The 16,293-nt window shown below is 44.0% G+C and overlaps 2 protein-coding genes across 3 annotated transcripts in view; both read right to left on the bottom strand.

The window, feature by feature from the left end:
• Positions 1 to 16,293, bottom strand: part of CYRIA (CYFIP related Rac1 interactor A) — an 86,176-nt gene that overhangs the window by 40,945 nt on the left and 28,938 nt on the right. For both annotated transcript variants that reach the window (XM_088451843.1, XM_088451844.1), the window contains exon 2: positions 14,232 to 14,297. The gene's annotated coding sequence lies outside the window, so the exon portion shown is untranslated. The remainder of the gene's footprint in view (positions 1 to 14,231; positions 14,298 to 16,293) is intronic.
• LOC148539110 (uncharacterized) overlaps positions 1 to 16,293 on the bottom strand; it is a 126,367-nt gene that overhangs the window by 4,349 nt on the left and 105,725 nt on the right. Inside the window, exon 3 of the mRNA XM_088451837.1 lies at positions 14,232 to 14,297. Coding sequence (XP_088307963.1) covers positions 14,232 to 14,297 — 66 coding nt within the window. The remainder of the gene's footprint in view (positions 1 to 14,231; positions 14,298 to 16,293) is intronic.

A 16,293-nucleotide genomic window follows, 5' to 3' on the forward strand; every position in this document is an offset into this window, starting at 1 on the left:
GTTAGAAAGAAGAAGTCCTAAAATGGATAATAAGCAATTATTCAATAGAATGGCATAAACAGCTATGGGAGCAACGGAATGTAGTTAGTATGCCAGCGGAAGGGATGCCGGCCGTCAAAAGCCCGACCAGGGACTAAAGATAGGCGTCGAAATTCTGACGCCGGAAACTCGACAGCCGCCAACCCGAACCAAGGTACACCGGAGCATAAAAGCTGTTTGCCGGGGGGAGGGTTAGGTTCAAGCACTACGGGGGGGGGGGGGGACGTTAGGGCTAGGCACCACTGGGTGGGGGGGGGGGGGTTAGGTTTAGGCCATAACGGGTATAGTATACTTACCCAACCCCTGTTGGAATACCGAGCATCGGGACGCCGCTGCCTGCATTTTGACTGCGGGCATCCTGACTGCCGGTATTTCATACCCAACCTGGGAGCAACCAGTCAGATTTCAGCATGTTCTGGAAATTAAAGAATGCCAATATTTAACTGGTTGGAATAACTGCAGCACATCTGTTCTAATCGCACAATATCAGATCTCAGGGTTTTTCGGCCTGATATTTCTGTTTGAGGAATATATAAACAAGAATTAATTCACCCTGCAGGGATTAGAATGACACTACAAAGCAGTGTTACCCATGACGCAGTAATTAGCATCTTCTGTTTTTGTAAACACTAGTGACAGTGCAGTGGGACACTATACTTGTGCAAACGTGCGCATCACAAAGGCCGAGTCCTGTGGACGTTTGTGCACTCAAGTGAGCTGAGGGAAAAGGAATGTTAATACAGTGTGATGTAGGGACCAATGATCCTTATGGTAAAGGAATCAGTGCAAGGTGACCAAGGAGAATCTGTGCTGGACTGGGACAACTGCAGAATCCAGCCTTTCAACACTGTACTGTGTGTAGTACAAATGTTTTATTCAGCAAATGGTCGGAGTCATCAGAAGGATATAGTCAGACATGAGTTTCAGTAGATTTATGGGTAAGCAAAGTGTCCACCTCATTGGACCAACGTCTGCAAATGAGACTTTATAGGTCTGACAAGTAATTGCCAACTGCCCACAGCAGACGCCTAATGTTTGGAAATGTTAAAGCAATGGCGAATAATATGGGGATGGGGGTTGGTCATATGCAGCGAGCCATATGCGATCTCCCTCTAAATACGGAAAATATACAGGCGGTTACAGATTCGTTGCAACACGTTAAGCAAATGCTCCTACCTGTAATTCTGACCCTGAGGCTACTAACAATAAATCCACCCAAAATGTTTTTTTTTTAAATTTAGTTCAGTATGTGAATATAAATGACATGATAACCGTGCTATCAAGTAGTGTAAAGAGGGGAGAAGCGGAGGGGGAAAAGTGGCCCACAGCAACCAATCAGGTTTGAGGTAGCATTTTTTATCTAGTCTGTTCTATAAGACGATAGCTAGAAGCTGACTGGTTGGCACTTGTCCTCTCTGTACACCGCCTCATACATCTCCCTCATGTCCCTAAAGCTGGGTGCACACTTAACGATGCGCCGTCGGGCCAACATATCGGGCACCGGTGCACATTATATGATTCAGTGCCAGAACCCCCAATATGTCAGAACCAGCCGCACCCGCTGCATGGGGTCGTCAGCTGGATTGTCAGATTGAGATGCATGTAGGGCTGATCTGACGATGCCACTGACTACCAGGGAGAGCGCATGGTCGTTAGCAGTTGTGCGTACACACTGGGCGATGTCAATGTTGTGTCGGATCAGATGACATATCGTCTACATGTTGGGTAATGTGTACCCAGCTTTAGAGCATACATGCAGCAATGAGGTCAGCGCCTCTCCTCAGAGAGCTTTCCAAAATGGCAGCAGAGGAGAGCAGCCCAGACCACTGAAAACCAAAGAGGAGAGTGTCCATTTTTTAATTGAAACTTAGTTTAAAGGAACCTACTAAAGCGGCCTATCCATTACCCGACTTTGTGAACAATCCGACCAAAACCAGGAGGTAATGGATAACCGGCAAGGACTAGCGACCCCGACTATCTACTGAACATGGCCGTCAACCTGACAATGCTCATCAGGTTCGGCATGTTCAGAGATAGGAGGTCGGGAGCCTGCACTGAATGACGTTGTTCATTGCGGGCACTGCACCTCAGCGACCTGAAGCTCTGAACGCTAGACGTTCAGTCTTTCAGGTCACCTAGTGGATAGGACCCTTTACACGTTGCGCAGACTCATTCACACAAATATGCATACACATCTCTAACCTTCTAATAAGTGGCCTGATTCAGTACGGATCGCAACTGCGAATACGCACGCCGTCTCAGGGCCTGATTCAGTACAGATCGCAACTGTGAATGCAGTAGCGATTACGCAGGCAGCCTCACTGCGAAGATATGCTAATCCACTGCAATCGCTATGCCGTCGCAGCACAACATAAGGACGCCCACCTTACCTTACACACATCCGTAACACTTAGCAAGACTGCAAAACCATCGGTTACAGAGTACCATCGCAGCCTCACGCACACTGGCACAAGCTCTGACCTTACTCAGGAATTGCTAACCTCATCGCACGAGTACTCAAGCTGCGTATGGCAGCGCAGTGCCCAATTTATGCACGCCCTTGCAACGACGTTCAAACACACTAGCACGTCTGCGTTTCACCGACCACCCCCCGTCACCACCCCTCCTCGGTGCTACTTGTCAATCACTCTGCGATGGGTCTGCGTAGTCACTGCGATCGCAGTGGCTGGTTCACGCAAGCACACTGCGATGCATGCGCAGAACACAACAATCAGCCAATTGCGTGCGTGTTCGCAGTTGCGATCCTTGCTGAATCATGTCCCCGGAAATGTTGACCATAGCAACCCCAATCAGGTTCAAGCTGTCATTTCTGTAGTTCATTCTAGAAAATGATCGCTAGGATCTGACTGGTTACTATGGGTAACACTTGCATTTTTCCTTTATAGAAGGTTTGATAAATCTCCCCCCATAGAAACAGGGCTTTGCCGTTAAACTGAGAAGCAGCCATTGCACCCACATCTTTCTTCTGTCTTTACAACATCTTCTCCCTTAGTTTCCAGCAGACGCTATAAAACACCAATTTAGAATCACACTCTGCATCCATGTGCCCTTTCCAGCAGGTAGCATTGCACAGAGCTGCACCCATTTAGGGGTGTCCTGCGCTCTGGATTTGAACCCTAGTATGTTAGGGACCTACCCTAAAGAGGTTACCTGGATATGGTGGGTAGGCCCACAACCTTGGCCACGATTATGCTAAAAACCTCTATTGATTGCAAAATGTTATTGCATAATGTATTTATATATAATCAATAATTTGGAGTTGTGCACCTGTGATTTGTCTGTTCCTGAAGTTTCAACAGGTAGCACCTCCCGTTATATATATTCAGGGTGTGCAGTCCAGGAATCTTTCCTAAGCATTTCACAGAGCGTCTTGTCGTGTAGTCATCATTTAAATTAGAGACAGGCTTGGGAGCGGCCCCTTACAAATGACAGTGACATTTTCATGGGCTATGCCAGTGGCAGCGGAAAAAGGATGAGCAAACGTCTTCACAGCACGTGTAGAGGTGGAAACAGAGCCTCAGACTGCAATAAATACACATTTGTCATACACAGACACGGGAAAGAAAACGGTGTGGAATTATCGGGCTGGGGGCTGCGAGTGTTCTCCCACAATGTTCAGTCAGCAGAACAAGAAAATCAGCCGGCCTTCGGAAAATCATAATGATGTCTCTCAAGAAGGATGAAAATCCATGTGTGCGCTCAACAAACAGCACTTGTTGTCTTCCCAGTAATAAGCCTTGGCGTGGGTAGGGGGACACACAGAGAATGGAATGAAGGCGGGATACAGCGCAGAGTAGAAGAAGCACAGAATTCTGTGGGACAAGTTAGGGATTCAAAGGACAACTAGCAGCAGAACTACAGTATAAGTGACTGTGATATACTGATAAACATACAAAGTTCTGTGACGTTCCATCATTATATAACCAGGCAACTCCTCGCCCACCAATTATCCAGTCTGGTATATGTAGTTTGGCCTACACAGGAATATGGAATATTAATAGGAGATACTTTAGACTGGAGGACATTATATAATTTGTCATTTCCACTTTGATTAAATCCTGGGTTTACTGTGCGAAAGTAGAAGACAACAACTTTATATGGCTTTCCTGTGTGCCTCAGAAAGACTGATTAAGGGGACTATGTATAATAATCTGTATCGCGGCGGATGAATGAAAATATCTCTGCTATGTACTAAACTGAACCGGTAGCGATAACCGCTGTCCCTGCGAGTTACATCCCCGACATTTTGGTGGAGTCTTTCACCTATGTCACTGCGCATGCGCACAGCGTCAGTTTCCGGAACCAGACGGAGGCTGCGGGAGAGGGATCGGAAGATCTCTTTCCTGCGAGCAGTTTACACCATCTGAAGATGGTGTAAACCAATAGGGCCAAACTTGAGCTTTGCTTTTCATAGTTTGGTACACAGGTTCCCGATCGTAGTCCCCACTGATGATAATGGAGACTACGATCTCCAGCACTATTTAACCTGACTTCTGTGAAATCTCTTGCATTAGGCTATGGTTACATAACAATTCATAAAATTATGTAGAAACTGCAGGTTCTACATCATTTTATGATAATAAAAAAAAAAAAAAAAAAGATTGATAAATAAGCACCTTAGCCACTCTTTATCTTCTGAGCATTTTGGAAGTAGGACCAAGATCAAGAAAAAGAAATAACTCGGAAGGACTGTTCAGTCGCCATGTACAGATGAGTTAGTCGCAATAACTTAGAATGCTGGATTAATCCCAGTGGGGGATATTATGGATATGTCCAGCATTTTCTGACAGAAAGCATACTACAGATGTGTCCTTACACATCCTTGCTACAGACACATTAAAAAGCCGCACTCTGCGTGCCTGGTCCTGTGAGACTTTACCATCACGGGTGTCTTTTTTGCTGAAAATGCTTGCCGGACTTCTCGCCTACATCGCGTGTTTTGCAGGTGGAAAAGTATTGCCTGCGTATCACCGTATCCAAATTGAAAGTAGGCGAAAACAGGACTCGGCGAAACTTAAACAAGCGGAAAGTCCTGTCAGATTTGGGGAAATCAGTCCGACACCCCCCAAAAGACGCTCTGACATGGGGGTTCCCTATGGTACCCCCCGATTTGGCTTGCTGAAGGTATTTGGTGTTTTTAAACGGGCTCAATAGCTGCTAAAAAGCTTTTTTCTATAAGTGGTGCAGAATAGTTTTCAGGAGGTTTTTTTTGCAGAAAATAACTTATCCCAGCAAATTTGGGGGACTTGAAAATGGGGACCAGAATATTTTAAAGTTGCTAAAGTTAAGTTGAAAAAAATCGTGAAAAATCCACCTACCGCAAGCCCCTACAATGAAGAAAACACCTGGGGCATACTTCGGTCCCCCCCCAGAGAGTAGTTTGCTAGTTTTTAACTTTGTCCCCCAACATTTATTTTTTTCGCCCCCAAATTCAGTTATTTTTTGGGGTGTTCTTAAGTGTTTTCTAAAAAGAAAAAGTTTGACACAGATTACCTTTGGGGGATTGTCTGAAGGCTGCAGGGGGGTTCCCGTAACTTTGCACCCCAAAACCCCAATTCTGCAATTATTTCCGCCTGCTATTCATAGGCAAATCTTTTCCGCCTATTAGATTGCATTGACTTTCCCCCGAGGCGGAAAGTCTTTCAAATTGATTACGGCGATACATTTCCGCCTGGTGCAATGACGTCATCGGTGAAACTCTTCCGCGGATTCCGGCTTTTCGCCTCAAATTGAATACGGACCTTAGTCGCAATGCAATGCAACTAGGATGCACCAGCAGACTGTGCTGATTAATTTGATATGACACTTGCGTTGTGGCTCATATACCGGTTTAGGTGCACACAGAAATACAAGGGTCACATATCTAATTAATCAGAACTGTCTCTTGGTGCCTCCTAGTCGCATTCGGACTTAGGGCTCGATCTAATCAGGTGCGAATTGCAAGTAGCGAGTTTGTTTCTTTAAACTCGCGCACTTCGCCGTGAAGCGCACTCCCGAGAATTCTCCAATCCAATTAAAAATGCCTACTCGCAGCGGAGGGGTACAAATTGACTGCCAAATGAGACTTGCGAGAAATGCATGAAAATGTGGGGGGAGACCATCCTGGACCCTCCAAAATGGATAATTTCATTAGCAGGACTGTACAGATGGCTGTTTGTGGCCATTAGGAAGTTACTGTAGGTTCTGAAATGGTGTCAAATGGCTGTTTTGTACTTTTTTTTAAAAAAAAATTCAAGAAAATTATAAAAAACAACTTTTCGTTTAATCTCAAACTAATTAAACGAAAAACGCAAAAAAAAAAAAAGTAGGAAAAATTGTGATTTTGGGGTACTTTGAGGGCACATTGAAAAATTAGAAAAAAAAAATTAGAAAAACAATTACCTTAATATTGTAATTAACTTTGGGGTGCCTAAACTAACGAAAAAGTTTGGGGTAATTTGAGGAAATTTTTTTTTTTTTGCCCCCCCAAAAAATAACATGGAATTTTTGACATAATTAAGCTAATTTAAAACCTCCAAATGCCTAACTAGTCATTAGGGGGGTGTCCAAGGGGTTCAGCACAGGGTCCCGACATTTTAACCTTAAAATAAAGATTTTCCTTTCCATCTCTCACCCTCAGGGAGGTGCGAGTGGAAAGTTGCGAATTCAGTCTGACTGATTCAGTGCGAGTTGCTAATTGGATTGCAAAATGAATTCGCTACGCAAATTCGAAGTGAAAATAGCAACTCGCACCCAATTGGATTGACCCCTTACTGTAGATGCATTTTCAGCAAACAAAAAAAGTCACCAGGCACTAGCGGAGTAGCACGGGACCTGGCGGCTTACTCACGCCAGGCAAGTCGCACTGCGTGGCGTACTTAGACTATATGTATGAGGACACATTTGAATATGCCTGGTGGGGTTTAAACTCTAAGGGCAGTGAATGGCTTAGCGCGCCATGATTAGGGTTAAATTTGATTGACAGCCCCTTTAGGTTTAGTAGTGGCTGGTTCTGGGGCAGAGAATTGGGTTTATATTCACAAATTGCTTCGGCCTCTTTCTCTATAATTTTCCCTGTCACTCTCACTTGCTTTTAGTTGTCGGATTTGCTTTAGAGTGGTGAGAAAGAATGGCAGGCAGCGGCCATCTTGTCACAGTAGCGTGATATTTTCTCCCCCTTAATAAAGGGGTTAGACTGATTTTACCCTAACAGGGTCAGCAAAATCACCATCCAAATGTGTCTTTGGTGTCATTAGAAGGGGTAGTTTTGATACCTCGTGTTTGTTTTATAGACAGGCTGGCAGTTGGCGCCCATCTTAGGTCCTGTTTTTGTCTGTGGCTTGGCAAAGTGGGGATACTGTAATACTCTCTGTTCTTTCTTCCCCACCATACAGGTTGATTTTATTTTAACAGAATTATAAATAAAGCTGACCCCTTTTTCCCCGCCAACACGGGTCTTGTGGTTTTATTTTATTAGTTATACTAAAGGGGTCTATGTACTAAGCCTTGGAGAGCGATAAAGTGGACGGAGATAAAGTACCAACTGATCAGCTCCTAACTCACTTTACAGGCTGTGTTTGAAAAGTGACAATTAGGAGCAGATTGGTTGGTACTTTCTATCTGCCTCCAAGGCTTAGTACATAGACACCTTTGTCTTTAGATTGATCTGCAGTTGGTCACAGGCTGAAAGCAGCCTTTAGAGTAGGGGGGAGCAATAAGCGGCCCCCAGTTGTTGTAGAACCACACATACCAGCATGCCCTGCTACAGGTTTGCTATTCGGCCATGCTAAAACACTGTTGTAAAGCATGCTGGGATTTGCTGGAGGGCCGCTTAGTGCCCACCCCTGCTTTAGAGAATTTATTTACAGACCAGTCACAGAATTTGCCCAATGTACACCCTCTGTATACAAATTATGTAAGGAAAAAAAAAAAAAAAGCATATAATATGTTTATAAAAACAATGGAAGGAATTAAATTCAGTGCGAGTGTGTTAAGCTCCCGGGATGAGTGCCTGGAGCTATTCACTTGCCCGCACAGCACTTAACTCGAGAGATGATTATTATTACTGCATCATCATTTATTTATATGGCGCCACAAGTGTTCCGCAGCGCCTTACGAAGTACATAGACAAATAAGTAACCAGTGCCTTACATTACATTACAATACAATACAGGACATGGATAATAAACATTGCTATATTAGCGACCTTTACGCCAACATAAGCAGCCAAGTGTTAGTTGCCCTATTGGGGAGTAAGATAAATGCAATTTACCACACCCAAAGCTCGGGGCATAGTTGAGGTGTACTACATTTTCCAACTTAGTGCTGGGCGTGATGCTGTGACCGCACGCAGTAACACCACCACTATCCTGAGGATACCCCCCTATATGGATGACAAGTTCCATTTAATAGTGACTTTTCGGATACTTCAGCAGTCAGACGTTACTGGACAACAGTGACAGGCAGCATGATAACAAGAGCCTCACACATGCCTCACATTACACCTAGAGGGGAGAACTGGGGATAATGAAGATGAAATACACTGCACTATCCACAATTAAGAATGTGGGTTACATTTATACTTATATACACACGCATTCAGGGAAAGCAAGGCTGCTTTTACTGCACAGATTTATTTTTACACTGCAATTTACAGTTAAGCTGCGGTGCATTCATTCTCTTCTATACATACTGGCCCACACGTTTTAAAATCTCCCTGCAGCATAATATAACTTTCTCAAGCATGCATAATTATACAGGTTGAGTCTTCATATCCGAAATGCTTGGGACCAGAAGGATTTCAGATTTCCCTGTACTCAGGTCTAAACACGAAACGCCTTTAAGTTTCATAAACACCTTATACACATTGGGCCCGATTCAGACCCGGTCGCTAGCAAGCGTCCGCTCGCTGATGACGATGTTCGCTAATCTGCGCATGCATCGCAGTGCGCTAACTACTCATAGAAATCGGGACCCGCTCGCTCACCCTGCAAACACAGCCCAGTGTAATGAGTGACAGGAGAGGCCGTTGTGGGTGGTAACAGAGGCAGGCCAGTAAAAACGGGGGAGTGGAGGTGCGAACGCAGGCGTGCCAGAGTGTCTCAACACCGATTCAGAGGCATGCATAATTAACAGGCAGCGTCATAGTACACGTCACCAGCCTTTTTTTTTTTTACACTGAAATCCTCGCAGTGCTTGCGGTAGGGTAGAGGGCTACCGCTGCGATCGCTTCCGATGGTCCTCGATGTACCAATGTTTTAATACACTTCCTGGAGATGACGTGAGCTAGTGGGCGTCTCACCATACGCTAATGGGCATCTGTATACACAAAGTGATAGCTCGCCCAGACATAGCGGGCGTGCTTATGCCTTGCCGTGCGATCGCCTGCCTTGACGTCACTTAGCTGAATTTGTATACGCCGGGAGCGAGTGGTCGCATCTAGCGATCGGGTCTGAATCAGGTCAATAGCCTGAAGGTGATTGTATACCATATATTTTTATTTTGTGCATGAAACAAAGTTTGTGTTCTATCTAAGCCACTGCATTTAGATGCTACGATAAGCAATCATCTTCTTTCACTTATTCACACGTAAGTAGATAACGTTATTAACAAAAACACAGCAAGTATTCACCCTTTGCGGGCGAGGTTCCGTGGCGGGAATCTGAGCGTGTGCGGAAAAGATATACTGTATTCAAAGCTGGCAGCGCCTGAGAACTCTGTCTGCTGTACGCCTGCATTAAGACCGTGACCCACCACGAGGTCAGGTGCGGAAAAGATATATACAGTAGCGTTTTTGCCCATCACATGAGGTCAGTGTCATGTCAGCGCGGAAAAGATATACAGTATCGCAGCTGAAGGGGTCTCTTTTTCCATTGAGAACGTTATCGGCCGTGCACCTGCGTTGTAACCCATCACATGAGGTCAGTGTCATGTCTGCACTTGAAAACTTTCGGGTTTTTTGGACATTTCAGTTTTTAGAATTGCGGATATGAGACACAACCTGTACCTTCTACCTGGGATTACACCTACCTTTAAATAATGCCCTCAATGTCTCATGTGCTACTCTACCTGGCCTGCAAGAGTGACTGGCAGCCTTTCAATTGTTCTGCAGGCACGAATTCAGTGCATTCATACACAGGGGAAATACCCTAACAGGCTGCAGTCACCTCTTTTTTTTTTTTTACCTGTTCTAGAGATGCGGAAGAAACTTCGGCTGTTGGGTGGTGGGGTAATGCTTTACTAACTTTGAGGGTCAGTGGTCTTTTACTACATTGCTTGACTGGCAAGGATAGGCAATTAGGCAGGAATATACCAGCATCCTATTGCAGAACAGTAGCACAAATGCAGCACGCTTACAGGGATATCAAAAGACAGAAACATTCTTTGTACCCTGAGGGCCCCAAGGCGGGTCACTGAGGTCCAGATGTGGCCTCAGGCACTGTGTTTCTAGCATATGCTGCACGACATTCACAGTACACTGAAGAATACCATCGTAACAAATGCTCAGCTACTTTTGGCTACCCGACGGTCTTTAAAAACTAATTTTAATTAGCTGTACGCTTTAGTGGCTGAAGAGATGCCAAAACAATGCAACAAAAGGCTTGTTCACGTAGCGAGCTCATGAATGCAAGACGTATTCTAGTTAAGACCTCATACCCACTGGTGTTCATTAAATGCATTTTGACATTAGTGCCAGTACAATGCAAATAAACAGGTATTAGAATAAAACCCATTGCTTTTAATGACCCTATCCCCACTGGTGTTTTAACTACCATTCTGGTGTGTAGTATCTGTCGGCATTTTTCAGCAGGCATCTTGTTTCATGCACTGGCGTTTATCGCAAGAATCTCACAGGGCACCTAAGTGACTGCCAAAGCTCTAGAAACAGATTTTCGCTTTCTAAAAGGGGGAATTAAATATATATTTATTTATTATTTTTTTTTTGGGGGGGGGCCACAGCTCCCATCTATACTGACAGGAGCTATTCAAATAGTTTGTGCCGCTAGGCGCGCACGTTACTTATCAGTCTCCGCCTCCTGAGCAGAAATCTAATCAAAGTAGGGCTTTTGGGTGCCTTAACCATATTGTGCCTGGCTTTTGGGTCTCTTAACATTGGATTAGTCACCTCAGGCGGCTAATTCCCTGCATTTTGGGTTCAATATCCGCGATAAGCGATGGGCGACAACGGTGATCTCGCCCAGCAGCACAAACTGCCGCGAAAAAAACGATTGAATTTTTCCCCAATGACAAACATACCACAAGTGGGAATGACGCCGAAGGGTTACTAAACACAACACAAAAGGTGCCTTTCATAATATAGCAGTCATACACCCATATACGTGCTTCAGGAGCGCACAAGAACAAAAGATATTTTAAATAATTTGTGATGGTCAGGAAGAGATATTTGTCTACTCTCTGGGTTTCCATCGGTGTACACTGTGGAGATCATGGCACCAACCCTTGGTCAGCCAGTTACTGCAAAGCAAAACTGTTAAAACACACTAACAACTTGTGCAGCTCTGCACACGATCTGCTCTCCAACCTTCCTCCCATCTCCTGCAGCCAGACTTTGTCACAGTGCGTTTGAGTCTAGATTGTCAGATCTGCCCTATAGCACGGCAGATCTGAAGGTGCGATGTGTGACCTGCGGGGGCGCACATGGCATCGTGATCATGAGTGGGGACTCACGATGTGTCGGAATCGGCCAGATCGGGGGAAAATAAATAAATAAATCGCTGTGTGTGTGGCCAGTTTAAGATTATCTGTCCAATCTGGCTGGTTGGAATGAAAGTCTGGTAATATATGGGAGCAATTGATAATCAACCGTTTGTTCCAAATGCTGGAAATTAAACAAAAAGTGGTCGTTCAGGCAAATTGGTTAAATCCATTTGATTTAACCAATTTGTTATTTACAACTGTTTTTGTCCGTTTTGCTTCCATACTTACCAGATTTCCCTTCCAAGTAACCAGATTGGAGAGATAATCTTATAGTGTGTACCTATTAGACCAAGTTTGCCCAGAATCTTCATAAAGATGGAGCCCCGGCAATCACCACAAATAACCCAAACCAACTGAAATCTGGAAAGTCTATACACACTGCTGCGTCTGCCAGTAATTGGCTTTCCAAAATAATGGAGCCTTGTGAGATCCAGCCATTCAGCCTGACAGGCAAATTGTTATATTTGTCCAATAAGGCCAACTATGGACCAAACTGGACAAAGCAGAGCCAGCCATTCAGCGATGAGACCGCACAACCCCATCATCACAGTGTTGGCCATGTAACCATGTATGATCCAGCATGGTGACTATACAGCAACTTCCATTCTCATTTTAATGCTATAAAAAGTCTGTGGAGAGGATACAAAGTAAGTTGTACAATTAAATAAGAGTCTGCATATTTTAGCAATGGAGCTCCCGGGCCACAATTGAAAAATTCAGCTTGGGTGGAATATTGTAAGTTAAACATGTTCCCAAAAGATTATGCACCTTTTACATATCACACAGCACTTTACAAAAAGAGTCTTCAATCATTTACAACAACAATTATCATACAAACATACTAGGGCAGGGGTCTTCAATCTTGGCCCTCCAGCTGCATTGGAACTACACATCCCAGCATGCACTGCCATGGTTTTAGCATGCTGTTATATCAAAAAAGGTGGCAGTGTATGCTGGGATGTGCAGTTCCACAGCAGCTGGAGGGCCAGGGTTGAAGACCCCTGTACTAGGATTACCTTTGACAGACGCTAATTAACTAACCAGTAGATCTTTGGAGTACAAGGGGCAGATGTACTAAGCCTTGGAAAGCGATAAAGTACCAACCAATCAGCACCTGTCACTTCACAGGCTGTGTTTGAAAAATGGCAGTTAGGAGCAGATTGGTTGGCCCTTTATCTCCATCCACGGCTTAGTACATCTACCCCTAAGTAAGGATATTCAATTCAGTTTTCAGTAGAGTTATTCTTTAAATTACAGAAGGACATTTTAGGGGAGAATTCAATTATTTATGACGCTCTTGCTGGGCGTCTATACGATTGGACGCCCGACAGAGCAATTCAATTGTTGCTCAGTTTGGACGACTAAAGCTCGGGGGGGGAGCAGATTACTTCTTGCAGCATCGTGAGGTGCAGGAAGAAATTTGTTTAAAGTCCGGTGTTTTGGGGCGCCCTAATGGTGGTTTGGCGCCCAAACCACTTCTTTAGACAAGTTTAGCTGCTTTGTACGGCTAAACCCACTGCTTTAAGGCGCGTTAAATACTAATGGGTGCCCGAGGGGAGAAACAATTGAATTACTCTGTAGGTCGCCTATTCATATGGACGCCCAGCAGGGGGCGCGCATAACAATGAATCGCCTCCTTCATGTCAAATGAGTTCACTTCCCCAGTAAACCTACAAGAATTCTAGCAAGTGACTCGTAGCAAAAGGAGCTACATACTAGAGAAAATGCCTTGAATGTGTATTCCATGCGGGTGAATCTATTGTCATTGATTCCATTGTATAGGTTTCAATGGTTATTTTAAGATTATTTTTTTGGGATGTAAGAAATGAAACAAATAGAATGAATAAATCAAAGTCTCAGAGAGCTATTAAAAGCAGCGGTACGTAACTAAAACTCGGCACACAGGGTACAGGGCATGGGACCGGCCGAACGACCAACTGACAGGTGTGTATGCTTACCAAAATCAGTCGCACAATATGTCTGGCCACAGGAACCAGCTGTAAGGTCACGGTCGCTGGTTCCTTAGGTCAGCCAATGAGACAGTCGTGTGTACACACAGGCAAATGTGAACGACATATCATCAAGATATATCTTTCCTGCTGTGCTGCACGGTCGATGCGATGTATCAGTGAAATACGTCGTTCACAGACACATCGTGTGTACATGTGGCCAGATGCACTGAACGATATATTGTTCATCGGCTGTACGAAAGATGTATCGCGCGTACAGCACCCAGCATCATTTTTACCCAACGATTGTCTTGGGCCCACTTAACAATGAAGCTTCGGGATAGTCTGGATTAAAAATAACCAAGTTTGTATTGACAGATTAGACCTGATACTACGAATTGGTGGTTAGTAAATACGGGTAGGTGCTAAACATAACCACATGACTTTCTGCTGGTAACCCCTTCTCATTTCAACTTCCAGAATTCAAAAAAAAAAATCAAAGTACTTGAAATCTAGAAAATTTACCTTTTCCACCAAATCTAAGGACGATCTCTTCAAACGCTGTCCGCTCTTAACATGAGTTCCGCAAACCTGTGAAAAGATAATATACTTCTATATCATGTATTCCAGAAACATTTGTCAAAGAAAACAAAACGCAACCACCAAGCATTTTGCCGCTAAATGACGTTATTTTAGTTTGAGGATCCGAATGTGCGGCATAGGATTGTGCTAAACTACGGGCATCGCCCTATCGAGTTTTTTAACCTGTAGCAAATATTCCTCATACAGTGTGAAAAATAGAATGAATACTACACTACGTAAGCAATATTTCAACGTATCAATGTAGGTCAACGTAAGATAAATATCATTGATGCAAATATAAGACACCATTAGCAGACAAAAGAGAGCATACTTGGAAAGATGGTCCGTGCATCACTGTTGCCTGCGTGTTACAGGAGCAGGCACAATGTAAAACTATACCTTTTCATCTGCAGATTCTAATGTAGCTCCTTTTGGTTATGCAAAATTAAACCGCTATATTCTGCTGTGTGCAATGCAGCCACTTGTTCATGCACTGGACACTAATTTAAATCAGCATCCTTCGACAAACCAGATGGGAGGGGGGAAGACACGAAATGTCACCAGGAGGAGGAATAGTAGGTAACCCTAGTGACAATCTAACAGTCCCAATAGGAAAATGTTACCATATATGGCCATGAAATCTCTCACATGGTAGTGGAAGTATCTCTTATCAAATGAGAATCCGTACAGCATTATCAGCACACCAAGAAAGCATCACACTACATGGGGAGAGGTCCATGGAGATGATGCAGAAAGCTAACGTTTCTCCAAGATGACAATGCCCAGAGCGACTGCTGACTGAAATGATTACACGGTCACGTTCCAGAAGATATTGGAATGCCCATTTACAATCCTATAATTGCCATAGAAACAGAGAATGTACAATTACCATCTCAGTCTTCAGGCGCTGGCAGTCTTGCTGCGATCGTTAGTGGGGAAACGCAATACAGCATCATCTGGGCGACCTAAGCCTCCTGCATACAGGCAACAAATACCAGGGGGCTCCCAGCCACAATTAATTAGCAGAACATTAGCGCTGTCATGCCGTAATCTGCCACATTTTATGCATCCCCTGCTCCAGCATAAGGCGATGTTAATATAGCAAGCATGTAGTGAGCAATTCTATCCTGTGTGGGATGCAAATAAGTATCTAACCAGAGAACTGCAGCAAATGCATTAAACATCCAAAAAATAAATAAATTATGTGCAAAAATGCAAAACAAACACAAACCTACAATAAAGATCTCTAGGTCCTGTTTTGCATGTTATTCTTGTTCTGCAAATCTTTCAAATAAGGCTATGTACATAATTCTAATGCCGGTGACCTATGTGAAAAGAATAATCCCTGTTCCCGATGACCATACATCTTTGCATTACATTGTCTTCCTTTGAACGCTTCTGACAACGCAATGAGAAGCCTACATTTACATACACCAAAGACACTACAAACAGATAAACACAATGTGATTTATATATATAATGGTTTATAACTTGTTTTAACAGGTGTTTCAAACACTAGCGGGTTTGTCTCCAGAACAGTCAATAGATTATATGGAGTGGCCCTTAGCAACCAGTTAAATACTATACATGTTTTTTTTAAACTATACTAGATGGTCGCTACAAACTGATTAGTTGCTATGGGCAACACCTCCAGATATTGTTTTTAGACCTTTTAGTAAATCTATCCCTATGTGTTGACAGAGAAGGGAGAGACAGCCTTAAGCTGGGTACACACTAACAGATACAAATACTGGGTTGCAACGTCGTAAGGTAACTATACATCGCTGGCGCCATACACTGCGCGATCCAGTGTATGACAGCGTAATGTATCGTCACGAGCCGCATGTAACTATACCACGTAGCTAAATGAATCATCCTGTTGGTTGCGCAGCATATCCATTGAGACGACTGAATGAACGGCGAAACTCAGGGAACGTTGAATCGGGGGTAGACGCTATACGATGTGCGGAATATCTCGTTCCGATCCGCGATGGGGAGATATAGC

The sequence above is a fragment of the Taudactylus pleione genome, unplaced genomic scaffold (assembly GCF_031769625.1).
Source record: "Taudactylus pleione unplaced genomic scaffold, aTauple2 ptg000030l, whole genome shotgun sequence".
Taxonomy (NCBI): Eukaryota; Metazoa; Chordata; class Amphibia; order Anura; family Myobatrachidae; genus Taudactylus; species Taudactylus pleione.